The following is a 13297-nucleotide window of genomic DNA, read 5'->3' as shown; positions in this document are numbered from 1 at the left end:
ATTTTTGCCAGCAACCATACATGACTGGGGTTTTTCACATAATGCCAACGTTTTTTTAGAACCCCGAAACGCCTCTCGATATCCTTTCACGCGGACTCTTGCTTGTTAAAACATTCTCTTTTTTCTTCGATGGTCTTGAACGTTTTGATGATAATCGAGTACTCCAGATATATCCCATCTTCCAGATAGTATATGTGGCGGTGGTAGGTACAAATATGAAATGGTGAAAATGGTTGAATTGGTTGAGTATTTATATTAATTTTATCAATTAATTTTTTTTTCTAATTTTGACCATTGGCAACGGCCAAATAATTAAAATAATAGTATTTCTTGAATGTTCTCAACCCCCCCCCCCCCCCCCCCGGGTTTGTCCCTCTTATCCCGAAGGGAGGGGGGTGTTCTTGCCATATATCGCCCCAATTTTGGGGAATTTGCCGCCTACTACACTTGGACTTAGGACACAACCCAACCCGCCTACCGATTTGATGTCTCTTTCCCTCAAACCAATTCGGTACCGGTAGCGAAAACAAAATTTCGGGAAAATATCAGTCATACCAATCCCAAAACCACAAAAGTCGATACTGAATCGATACCAACGCTACCTGATTCAATTTCGGTACCCGGGAGTCCGGTACCATTTGTGCATCACTAACCGCTACAATGGGTCGGGCCACCATGCCCATAACCAACCAGCCCAGTCCCACTGTAACGACCCAATTCTAATCAGGCTTAAGTGTCTTGGGCCTTGGGCCCAAATAATAAAAGAAGAAAAGTATCCGTATAAATAATATTCTAACACAATACAATCATTTCCAAGCAATTACATAAGATTGATAAATTATTAAAATTGTAAATGACATGTTGATAATAGTAGAAGAATAAAGAGTGAAAAATCCATTCTTCAATAATTTATATTACAACGAAATGATTTCTCCGAACCATCGAAAGAAGTAAGCGAGAAATTTGAAGTTTCGAAGGGGAACTCATAACATAGTTCAAGGTAACAATCACAACCGCGTCTTCGTCAATTTTTGGACCTCAACGCCACTTTATGCGTATCAAAGGTGTCTAGGCTAGGCATGTTGCGATCGTTGTCCGTTGTTTGTTCATCTGCACATTACACTTATATATCAATCGGTTACAATGTTACATATTTACATTGACAGTATTGAAACCTTGATAATTTAATATGACACATTTTTAATATAGCTTTACAGGTGATGTGAAAATAGTTTAGGGAGTAAAAATACTTAAAATTTACTAGCAACAAACAAATACATGATTTGGTAAGAGATGCTTTATGTGATGTTTTAAAACGGGTAGGAATTTTTGTTAAAAAGAAGCCCCCAGTGAACTTTCTAATGGATCCACTTGAAGGGATGTCTACTTTACGACTGGCCGATATACTTGTTTTTAGGAGGGAAACGCGCTTGTGTGGACCTTACGGGGGTGTCCCCTATTGTTGAGGTAAGGTTGTATTGAGGGCGGCATTGGACAAAGTTGCTAAACATGAGGAAGCTTGTTTAGATAATCAACACATGTTTATTCCTTTTGCCTTTGATACATTTGATTTCTTAGCCCTAGAGGCAGCGGACTTTCTGAGTATGGTCCAACGGATCATGCATAGTAATTATTCGGCTCATAATAACCAAAACTTTGTTTTTAATGGGATTGAGTTTGTTATTCAAAAGGGGTCGCGGTGCAACTTTTTACCTGTTTACCTGCCACTTTATTGTAATCATTGGGATTTTTTTATTAATTAATGGAAGTATTTTAATTTTCTAACAAAAACAAGTACAAACTCAAAACAAACGAGAAAAAAATCTAAAAATTTAGTAAGGTAGAAACGGACGTAGATTTTTAATAAATATTATATTACAATATAACATAAGGATTAAGTATTATGACGTCGTGCTCTTGGGTTTAGTTTTTTTCGCAAACAAGAAATCATTGGTTGTAAGGAATAGTAATAATAAAATAATTGAGATCCTAAATCCGTCTTTGTAAACTAGTGGTGTCTTAAATTCCAACAAGGGAGCTTTTTGTTTTATTACTAAACACAATATGACTTAACACGAAGTTACGTGGGTTTGGCTTGTGGTGATTATGTTTGAGTTTTAAACAGGTTGATATGTTTACGTAATAGTGAAAAACACGTTGGTTTGGTTTGTGGTGAATGGTGATTATGTTTGAGTTTTAAACAGGTTGATATGCTTACATCACAGTAAAGAAAAAAAACGTCTAAACATGATACGTTTGCATAGCGCCCCTTACCTTTTTAAACAATGTGCTAAACACGTCTTAATATATATGCTTAATTCCGGACACGCAAAGCAGTCCGTGTTAAGTTCATATTGTTTGTTTGCAAATGTATGTATATAATATGGTTTCTTTTAAGAATATTATAGATTATTCTTTAATGATCTTGTCATATGTTATTTTTGGATGTAATAATTTTGTTTTGTCATGTTAATCGTCTCATTCATTAGTTGTATTATATTTGCTATGTTGTCAGTGACAGTGGTATATATTTTGTGTCGTGTTACTCATATACACTATTACATGATTTAAAATTAATTTCATTATGTGTTTTATATATACACTTAGAGCATTCTCATCCAACCCCTCATATTATGTGAGGGGTGTTTTTATAATTTAGAGAATGATTTAGGGTGTTGTGAGTAAAGAGTTTTTATATTTTAGAAAAAGTAGTGATTTTTCTGTATATTTAAAAAGTTACTGTTCATCTCATATAATTTTTTAATATGTTTTGAAATTGTTTGTGAGTGAAGGAAAGAGAAAAGGTAATGATAAAATGTATAAAAAGTATTATTTAATTGAAATGGAGAGAGAAAATAAAGTGAGTTTTAGTGTAATTTTTGGTTTGAAGATAGGGGATAGGATGAGAATGCTCTTATACTTGGGTTTGATTACATAAACTTGGGTCGGACTCGGTGTTTATATTTATGCATTGATATATGCTAAAATGATGATCTCCGAAAAGAAAAAGAAAAAGTTGTAGTTGTAAAACGAAAGTGTTTCTTAACTGAAATTTGGTTTCGTTACAATTGTGTGTTATCATTTATCAATTATTTTAGTTCTACGCTTAGAATTGTTCACGTATTATATATATACATACATCTTTATCTTTTGGGATATATGTACGGTTTCTCTACATCTTATCCTTTCCGGACCGTACTAATAGCTATTTGGCTGTTAGTGAAATTTTACTAGCTGGGTATGTTTTGTTATTGTTGTGTATACACATGCGTATGCGTATAAGTATATTTCCCATACATAACATGCACATGTTTAAATAAACGTTTAAAATAAAAAAGAAAATATACAAACAAACTAGTTTAATGATCTTTTATGTATAAAACATTCATTTTTTATATATATTTTTCTCTCTTCTCTCTTATTAATTTAGAGTACAATAACATTTTTAAAAATAATCTAGCATTTAAAGTATAAACCAAAATAAAAGGTTTTAAATGGCTACTTTACTCTTTTCAATATGTGATTGAGATTCTTTCACCCAATGTCAACATTTCATGTTCTATTTGATTGTGTTCAAACACATAAAATGAAGAAAAACTTATGTGTATTTTATTTCTATGATAAGTTGATTTGTAGTACAAATATTCACCTTCACCTTTACATCTAGTTAAGACTACACTACATTTTATAACTTTTTACCGCTCAACTTCTCATTAACTTAAGAGCATTCTGCGACCGACATTTTTGGGATCTCAACGCGGGTGTCTTTACAACATTAAAAACCACATTTTATGTACATTTTAAAGCAGTTTAGAATTGTTTTCATGACTATAGAGGTATAATAAATATGATGTAAACCTTAAAAGTTCTATCATACCTAGAACACTAAAACTCTTATTATATAACAAAGGAAAGATCAAAAAGTGAATACTCATCATAAAATTACCATAAATAACTAACAAGGTGATCATCCTAAGATTACCACAAATAAACAAACGACAAATGTTTGGTTACCTTATATATCATTGTCAGATCCATATAAATAACCAATAAAATAACAAATTTGAAATAAAATAAAAAGAAAATAGATCAGAAGATACCTGAGAGAAGCAGGAAAGAAGAGGTAAAACACCAGGCTCCTTGCATAATAGAAAATTAAGAATTTAATAAATTATTGTATTATACATGAAGAAATTTTGGAAGAAATTATGAGGATACTTGAAATGGTTAAATAGGAGGGTTTTAGTTTTAGATTAAGAGGTTCATTGAACCTAGTCACAATTATGGTATAGGTCAAAACCTACTGCCATTGTGCCCTTCCAAAGGTAATCACTCCTAAATATGAATAAATAAAATATAGATATAAATATTCCCTTCTTTCTTTCCACCAACTAAATGTGTCTTTTCTCAATAATATAATGTTTTATTTTTGAATGGTTATAAAAATACAAACTCTATAAAAATATATTAATTTTGAATGTGTTTTTGCCTAAAACAAACAAGATGTTTTTTCCTTTGGCTTGTTTATTTTTACTTTTAGTATTAGTTACAAAATTGAGGTAAAAAGATAAATAAAACTGCTTCCAATAGATTTTTTTCACCTTGATCATCTTTAACGAATCCATCCAATTTATCAAGTCTACGGGCTTGGCATTGGTTGGCAATGCTAAACCCAACCACATTGCCACTGACCTTAAAGCCGAAATAGAGATATCACGTTCCCCAAAAACGTGATTGACCAGTTCCGGATGATGGACATAAAACACATACATAATATTCATGACATTCATAATATCCAAACCTTTGTTACACTTGTATTCTTTTGTTGGAAGGCGATTTAGGAATAATCTCCAAACCATAATGCCAACCTTTTTTGAAGCCTATTTATTCCATCTTGTCGGAGTAGTCAAAGAAGGAAGTAAAAGACGATCCAAGTATTTTTGAACTAAGTCGACTTCTAGATTCATATCCATTTCTCATCATCTTTTGCCCAACTACGAACAGAAGTTCAACTTGAGCTTACCGAAAAAAAAAATAATAATGATAATCATCTAACTGTGCCACCTCTAAAAGGTCTCCTCCAACTCCAACGCCATGAATCATCAATCTTCCTTTTAGATATGAGTTAAACTTTTTTCCGCTCCAGCCAATATAATCGAGAGAATTTCAAAGCTACGGAGTCCTACCCCAATCAGTTATCCAACCAAAATTGAGTACTATCGCATCTACCAACTTTTTTTCCTCACCAACCATAAAGGAATAAGACCACAATGACTAAGATTGTTGGCGCGTTTGGCAATCCTATTCCAATCTGTTACCATTAGTCAAAACAAAACCATTAAAACCCTAATCTGCTTAATGAATTCATTTCACGATCTTTAACCAAATAGCATTCGCATGAATTACTTCTATAATAAAGTGTTACACGCTAAAATGGTCATGAATCCACTTCAACCTACCTATGATGTGATTTTAAACAACAAATTGATGACATAAAGAAGGAAGCACAAAATAAAGTGAATACACAACATTGCGTTATGTAACTCCCGTTTATAATTCTATTTAATCTCTGATGTCATAAAGAAAAAAAATACTACTTTCATGCCTTTCTAAAATATACCAACAAATATTTAAACTTTTGTACATCATGGCTACAAGATGCAATGAACAAGGACATGTCCACCAAGACTACTTATCAGCCGATTTTGGCCTAACCATCATTTTAAATAAACTATCTCCTTCTTTTGACTAATTAATTAGTTTTGTAAACCACATTGCCACTTTGTCATGTCTTGACTCTTGAGTGTGTTAGGTGTACGGAATGGTTGTGTAAGTACTCACTAGTCACTACCTTCATATGAGAAATTAAGACAATTTTAAAAATTTTGGTTGTTAAATATTTAAGATTTTATAAAACTAACGCATTATCAACCGAACACTATAAACAAGTCTACTATTATTAACAGGCCTCGTAAGTTGGTGAATCTATATGATGTTTCCACTAAACTTTGACATGCTTCCATGCATCTTTATCTACCAAATACTCGATGAGATTGTGCTTCATCTAATCATCATTTCAAATTGGGTAGTAGGGGTGTTTACGGTCCGGTTGTCGCGGTTTTTGGGTCAAACCGTGAACCGAACCATTGGTAACGGTTTTTGATTCTTGTAAACCAAAACCAAACCGTTGAACACTTAAACCAAACCGTTCATTACGGTCTGGTTCCGGTTTGGTTTAGCGGTTTGAGTCTCGAATAATTTGAAATGTTTAACATATATAAATACAATTCGTCCATGATCATGTTTAAATACAATCTGTCAAGAAATATAAAAATACATCGGAATAAGTGGTTTGAGATTCTGAGCATGAGATCATAAAGTATATCTTGATTTAAGTATATCTTGATTTAAGGTATAATACTTTAATGAAGAAAATTTAAAAACCAATTCATTGCAGCTTGCTACTGCATTTGCACTATCAGTTCATATTTAACATAAATATTGAAATTATATATCTATATATGTATATATATAACATAAAATATTTAAATACATATATAATTATATTATACGGTCCGGTTCGGTTTTGTACGGTTGGTTTTTGATATAAACTGTAAACCAAACCGTTCACTCCGGTTTGAAATTATTGAAACCGACCGACCGAAACTTGAAGAAAAAAACCAACCGTTAAATCGAACCGATGACCGGTATGGACGGTTTCACGGTTTCGAACCGGACCGTGAACACCCCAATTGGGTAGAGTTTAAGTCGATCCTAGGGTTGTAAACACGTCTAGCCATTTGTGAGCTACTTATACTTAGCTCGCTAAAAACTCAATTCGAGGAATCTTGAATGAGCCAGAGCTTGATGCTATTTTGAAGCTTGTTTTAAGCCAAATCCCGAGCCCGAGCTTGACTAAGTTAGCACCTAAAGACGTATAGGAAAATTTTTATTTATTAAAATATATATTACAAAGATATGAAATTTTTTTTTGAGATAGCCCGAAATATTTCTTCTTGATCCGCCACCGCATATAGCATAACAAGTAGGCTTGATACCGTTCTAAAGTTACCAAATGGTCAATTTTAGAGTTGTACAAAACCGGTTTTAAATCCAAACCGAACCGGTTTGGTCAACTGCTAGTCAAAACTAGTTTGACTCAAACCGGTTTAAAAGAAAGATAGGCCGGTCTTGTCCATGTTGGTTCAGTCTGGTTTTAAACCGGTTTGGTAGATCTTAAGGGGAACCGGTCCTATAACTAGCGGTTTAGAAACCGGTTTGGGTGAAACCTATTTTATTGTCAAACCGATTTGGTCGGTTTGCATAAAACCGGTCCCAAGCCGTTTTTTTTAGTCAGTTTTAATTTAGAGGTGCACAAATCGGGTATTAAAAAAACCCGGGTTCAGGTATGAAACTAGATTCGGGTATCATCGGGTATTGGAAAAATCGGGTATTAGTAATACCTGGGTAGGGTTCGGGTCCGGGTATTGGCTTGAAAAACCATACCCTATGTACCGGGTCCGGGTCGGGTATTGAACCGGGCCTTCAATACCCGGGTATTTGAATACCCTATTTTCGGGTATTGAAAAAACCATTTTCCGGGTATTTGAATACCCTATTTCTGGGTATTAAAAAAACCATTTTTCTGCAGCGTTCTTCTGCTAATGGGCCTGCTTCTTTTTTTTATTCTAACTCCATTTTTTGCATAAAAACCTCAAAGCTCATTCAAACATATGTAAACAACAAAACAATGATATAAAAAACATATATTTTATGTGTTTTAAATTGTTATTTGGTATATCAAAAGGCGTTGCTCTAAATAAGTATTTATATCAAATATGTGCTTTAAAAAAGATCCGTTGAAGAATGGCTATAGATCTGTGGGTAGCCACACAACCACTACCAAGTGTCACACAAACACATGTGCACAAACACTAATATTCGGTTATGCAAAAAAATCAAGTTCGGGTATGCAAAAAACCCGGGTTTCGGGTATAACTAGAATCGGGTTTCGGGTTTCGGGCATAACTAGAACCGGGTTTCGGGTATTATCGGGTTTATATCGGGTACGGGTTCGGGTTTCAACATTGAAAGTCATACCCTATCCGTACCCTACGGGTAGGGTCGCGTTCAGGTTCGGGTATTAAAAACCCGGGTTTAAAAAAAACCGGTTCCGGGTTTTTTTTCGGGTCCGGTTCCGGGTCGGGTTTTTTGTGCACCTCTTAGTTTAATCTCAATTGGCCCAATATACAAAGATAACTTTTTAGTCCATCTAAACCAATTGGGATGATGGAATCATAAAAGTGTTAAAATGGGTTCATAAGTTTAGAAGCCCAAAAACTAAAATAAGTTAAAACGTGTCATCAAAGTTATAAAATAAAAAATAATATAAAATATTATAATCTTTATTCACAATAGTAATATTATGGACTTGGAGTCGCTAGTCCATACCCAGATTGGGTGGGTCCACTCCGTGTCCGTGATATACTCGGCCCCATTTTCAAACCCAAGATTACCATTGTTGAAGATTTCTGTGGGCCCATACCCACTTACCTTTTTTATAATTCTTTTATCTTTTCATAAGCAATACTCATAATATTATTTACAGGAAAACTTATAGCTACAGTATCTTTTTCAATTTATTAGTATATACATAGATTTCTATGTCAATATAGAAATGCCTGAGAATCATAAAAAGTCCTATGTATACTTTGACTGATATATGTATTTTTAAGTTTATTAATGTATATATAAAATTCAAGATAATAAAAAATATATAATACGTAACATTAGGATGTAAAACAAAATCAGGGTCTTATGGATACTTGAGTGATTTCTTAGTTTGTTTGTGTATATATTAAAATTCGAAATCGTAAAAATATAATACATCGCACTCCCCCCCAACCCAAACAACTCCCCTCAGTGTCACCACCATCATGCCCGGCCTAAGGGAAGGGTGACGGACCCAAGCCCACTCTCCAGATAGGCTCATAAATGTTAAAAAAATAAATTATATATTTTATATAATTTGTTTTAATACAAAGGCCTTTGAAAATGACTCTTTGGTTGAATGAAAAATGTTTTAGACTATGGAAACAAAGGTCATTAATTTAATTCACACAATTAGTTTTTTATATATATAGAAAAAAACTTTTATTTTAGTTGTATTTTATACGAGTCATTTTGGTAGCATCTTTATTATTATTTGTTTGTTTTGGTGTTTTGAAAGACGATCTTATTAGTAAAACTGTCAAACTATCAATTACATAATTGAGAATGCGATTTTAGTGACCCGCTTTTTTACTTGTTCCAGGCCCCCAAATTTTAAAGGGTCTTGAAGACGGTACTGAGTTCCTGACCACCACCCTCATTGTCTCATATCATATTCGTCACTGGCCATCATAAAAATATACACCTTATCAACTATTTCAATTGCTTTTCTTTTAAAAAAAGACCCATTTAACAAATCCCATTTAGTCATAACCCAAACTCAATATTTTTCAGTCTGTTCCGAGCTATTTTACTTGACACTCGTTTGTCTATTACTCTTAATACAATCATTTTACCTTTTCTCATCAGGGCCATCTCTAAGTGAAAATTTTTTGGAACGAAGACGAAAAAAATTTGGGCATCAAATCAGAGGTTTAAAGTTTAAACATTAAGAATATATATTTTGTTTCAAATATATATATTTAAAAAAAATAAAAAATTCGGGTCTATCAGGGTGTCGGGCTAGGGTTGGTCGATCACCCGGCCCTGCCAAGTGTTGCAAAAATCCTGACTAGGCACTGATTAATCCCCGATTAATCGCTAGTCCTCACTACACTGATTAATTCTGGGCTAATCGGTCAATGGTCAAACCCTGCCAAAATCAGAATTAATAGGCCTTTTCCGATGAGGTTCTGGCCAAAATCGGCGGTTTCTGGCGAGATTCCGGCCAAAATCAGCGGTTTCCGAAAAGATTCCAGCAAAAATCAACGGCTCTCAACGAGATTCCGGCCAAAATGTGTTTGTGTATGTATAAAATTAAAAATTACATACAAAAATGTGTGTTTTCATATATAAAACTGAAAATTATACATTAAAGTTTGATTCAATTAATCTTGATTAATCCGTATCAGTTGTTTATCCTCACCTAACTGCCGAACTAGTAACTAACTATTTTTACAAATTGGCCCTGCCTCATACTCTACTTATTTAAGAAAAAGCAAAATGATAACTTTAACACTTTTATTTTAATATATATTATATATTTTTTTAAATAAAAAATTAAAATAAAAATGAGAAAATAAAGACTAAAAATAAGGAAAGGGTGCATGAATATAATACACAAAAACAAAAGCTACTTCCGAAATACAATCTGAAGCCTATAAAGCCTCCCACACAAAGTCACTCTTTCTACTTTCAGCCTTCATTCTTCATTTCAATTCCATTCCTCTAAATCCCAAATTCAATTCAATTCCTTAATAATCACCATCCAACAATTCTTTTCATTGCAACCCACTAGACATATTAAAATAAAAAAAAAATATGGCACCAGAAGATGGCGCCAGTTTCGCCCCGAGAACCTCTGCCAGTGCCACTGGCAGTGGTTCTCAGACAAATAGCGGACAGGTATTAAAAAAGGGGCCGTGGACGGCCGCGGAGGATGCCATATTAATGGAGTATGTTAAGAAACACGGCGAAGGGAATTGGAATGCGGTTCAACGAAACTCGGGGTTGATGAGATGCGGAAAGAGTTGTAGGTTACGATGGGCGAATCATTTAAGGCCGAATTTGAAAAAAGGCGCGTTCACGCCCGAGGAAGAACGGCAGATTATCGAGCTTCATTCGAAATTCGGCAATAAATGGGCGCGTATGGCTCTTCATGTACGTTGTTCAATCGATTAGTTGCAATTTTGTTTGTTGGTGCGCATGGCTCGGTTTCGGTCAGTTTTGGGCTAAAATGAACCAAATTTTGAAATTTCGGTTTTTCCGTTCGGTTTCGGTTTTGCCATGTGAGCTTGAAATTTTGGGTCAAAAAAAATATAGCTAGCCAAAATAACGAAAATCTATAAATATGGTTCGGTTTAGTTTTTATAAAACATAAAACCAAACCGTCGTTATTATTTCGGTTTGGTTTTTCAATTTTTCAGGTTCGGATTTTTTTTTTTCGGTTTCATGCACACCTCAAATTAATTCCGATCTTCTTATCACTTATATAATTTTCTTCAATAATTTTCTTCATGTGCAGCTTCAAGGAAGAACAGATAACGAAATAAAAAACTATTGGAACACACGATTAAAACGCCGATTACGAGCGGGTTTACCGATCTACCCGGTCGATTTCCAGCACCACCGCCGCCGCCAGCACGAACAATCGTTACACAACCAAACGACCCCGTTTTCGTCATCATCATCCCCGTCGAATCACACGAACACCGCGATCAATTCGATATCTCCGTTACTATACGATCCATTAGCTTATCCTGTCATGAACAACACACCATTTTACATCCAAAACTCACAGTCCATGCATCCAAACACCACCCAATTCGCTAACCGGAATAGCGCCACGAGCTCGATTTCGTTCTTTAACCAAGGCTTCCCGAGCTCCCTTCAATCCAATCACCCGGTTATTCAAATACCGAAGATCGAACCGGCTTTTGATGATGTTAATGTTAGATTGTTTGAAAAACCGGTTCAAACGATCACGCCCACGTGTTCTTCTAACACGGTGAATGATCGTTTGATCGCGCCATCAAACGATGGGGATAATGCCATTTCGGGTTATATGTTGTCTAGGGGGAATAGCGGGTTGTTAGAGGACGTTTTAGGCGAGTCTCGGGCGTTAATTAGCGCGTGTAAATCGTCGGAAAGCGATAAGTGTATCGAGAAAATGACACATGAGTATCCGATCATGGACGAACCCGAAAATGTAACGTTGGAGTCGGTTTTTGAAACCGGGGATGCTAACAAGACGACGACGTTAGACGACTCAAGCTCCGGGCATTCGTCCCCTGGTGAGTAACTGAGTTATGCTTTATATTTGTTTTTTACGGTATTCGTTTTTGTCACTTTAATTTATTATTATTATTTTTTTACTTTTACAACTTTAGTCCTTGTTTTTTCTATTTGGGGTGAAACCGTAAGAAATGAAAACCACGTGGACTAAAGTCGTAAAAAAATAAATAAATAAAAAGAATAAAGTGACAATTATGGTCAAATCAGGGGGAAAAAGATTACTTTTAATTATTTTATGTATTTTTATTAATTTTTTTTCTCGTTTAAATTTGTTTTTCGAAAATCCCTAGACGAAGGAATCGATGAAATGAACGCGATGGACGACGATTTCTCGAGCTGGCTCGACTTCCCGACGGGTTGGTACGGTGGAAATGAAGACCCGTCAATTGAGAAACCCGTTGATGACCCGAATGAAAACATGGTAGGAGTGGACCACCAAGTGGAGATCGTGTGCTCTCCGGTTGCAACCGCTGACACAGACCATGACTGGACCATGGGGTCCTGCTGCTGGAACAACATGCCCGGTCTTAGCTAGATGGGTAGGTTGGTGTAAATAGGTGATTGTACACGGTCAATATTGATTTTGTACATAATAAACATTTTTCTTTTTGTTAATTTTACCTTCATATGATATCTTTAAAGATATGAGGTTAAAGTTGCAATTAGTAAAAGGTTTGTGTGTGGAAATCAAATTTAATTATGTTGTTATAGGTCACAATATCACATGAAGCCAATCTGTTGTTTGATTGGAGTTTGTGTGACTTATAGAGTATTATTTTTTTCAATATTAGGAATGTGAAACAATGTTGCTGATTAATATGATTTTTGAATTTTGCTTAATATGTGTTATTTTTTTTTTATATTTCTAAAGAACAACTCAAATACTTTCAAAGTTTACTTCTAAATTACACATTTTTTTCTTATAAGCGGTTGCGATGCAGCTTGTTATCAGTTGTCTGTCACTTTATTGCCATCGTTTTTTTATTTTTATGAGAAAGCAAACTTTTCAAATATATATATATATATATGAAATAAAAAGAGTTTACTTCTAAATTACACAATATTTTTTTATAAATACGAGACTTGAACCCTCACTATTAAGAAAGATAGTCTTATGTAACGCCTTGTACAAAACCCCTATAAGTAGATTATGAACTAAATAGCTAATTAATATGCTGATATAGGATAAAGAGGAAATTGGTAAGTAATGAAATTTTGGTAATGTGTAGATATTTTTTAACGGTAGAAGTTTAATATTGAATGAGCTTTATAATTTATACCTTAAATAAAATAA

At 34.3% G+C, this 13297-nt stretch overlaps 1 protein-coding gene across 1 annotated transcript; it reads left to right on the top strand.

Annotated features, from left to right (window-relative positions):
• Nucleotides 1-10252: 10252 nt before the first annotated feature.
• Nucleotides 10253-12538, top strand: LOC143580029 (uncharacterized). Its single transcript, XM_077063169.1, has 3 exons — nt 10253-10869; nt 11234-12002; nt 12294-12538. The coding sequence occupies exons 1-3, from the start codon at nt 10531-10533 to the stop codon at nt 12536-12538; spliced, it is 1353 nt and encodes a 450-aa protein (XP_076919284.1). The 5' UTR covers nt 10253-10530.
• The last annotated feature ends 759 nt before the right edge of the window (nt 12539-13297 follow it).

Source organism: Bidens hawaiensis, unplaced genomic scaffold (genome assembly GCF_021521415.1).
Source record: "Bidens hawaiensis isolate Kalapana, Puna unplaced genomic scaffold, B.hawaiensis_p1.1 tig00030203_1, whole genome shotgun sequence".
NCBI lineage: Eukaryota > Viridiplantae > Streptophyta > Magnoliopsida > Asterales > Asteraceae > Bidens > Bidens hawaiensis.
The sequence above is the reverse complement of the archived record's forward strand: the minus strand, read 5'-3'. Positions and strand labels throughout refer to the sequence as shown.

Coding starts and splice junctions, on each gene's coding strand:
- LOC143580029 (XM_077063169.1), top strand. CDS start 10,531: ATGGCACCAGAAGATGGCGCCAGTTTCGCCCCGAGAACCTCTGCCAGT. Junction 10,870..11,233: donor GGGCGCGTATGGCTCTTCAT/GTACGTTGTTCA, acceptor CTTCATGTGCAG/CTTCAAGGAAGAACAGATAA. Junction 12,003..12,293: donor CTCCGGGCATTCGTCCCCTG/GTGAGTAACTGA, acceptor GAAAATCCCTAG/ACGAAGGAATCGATGAAATG.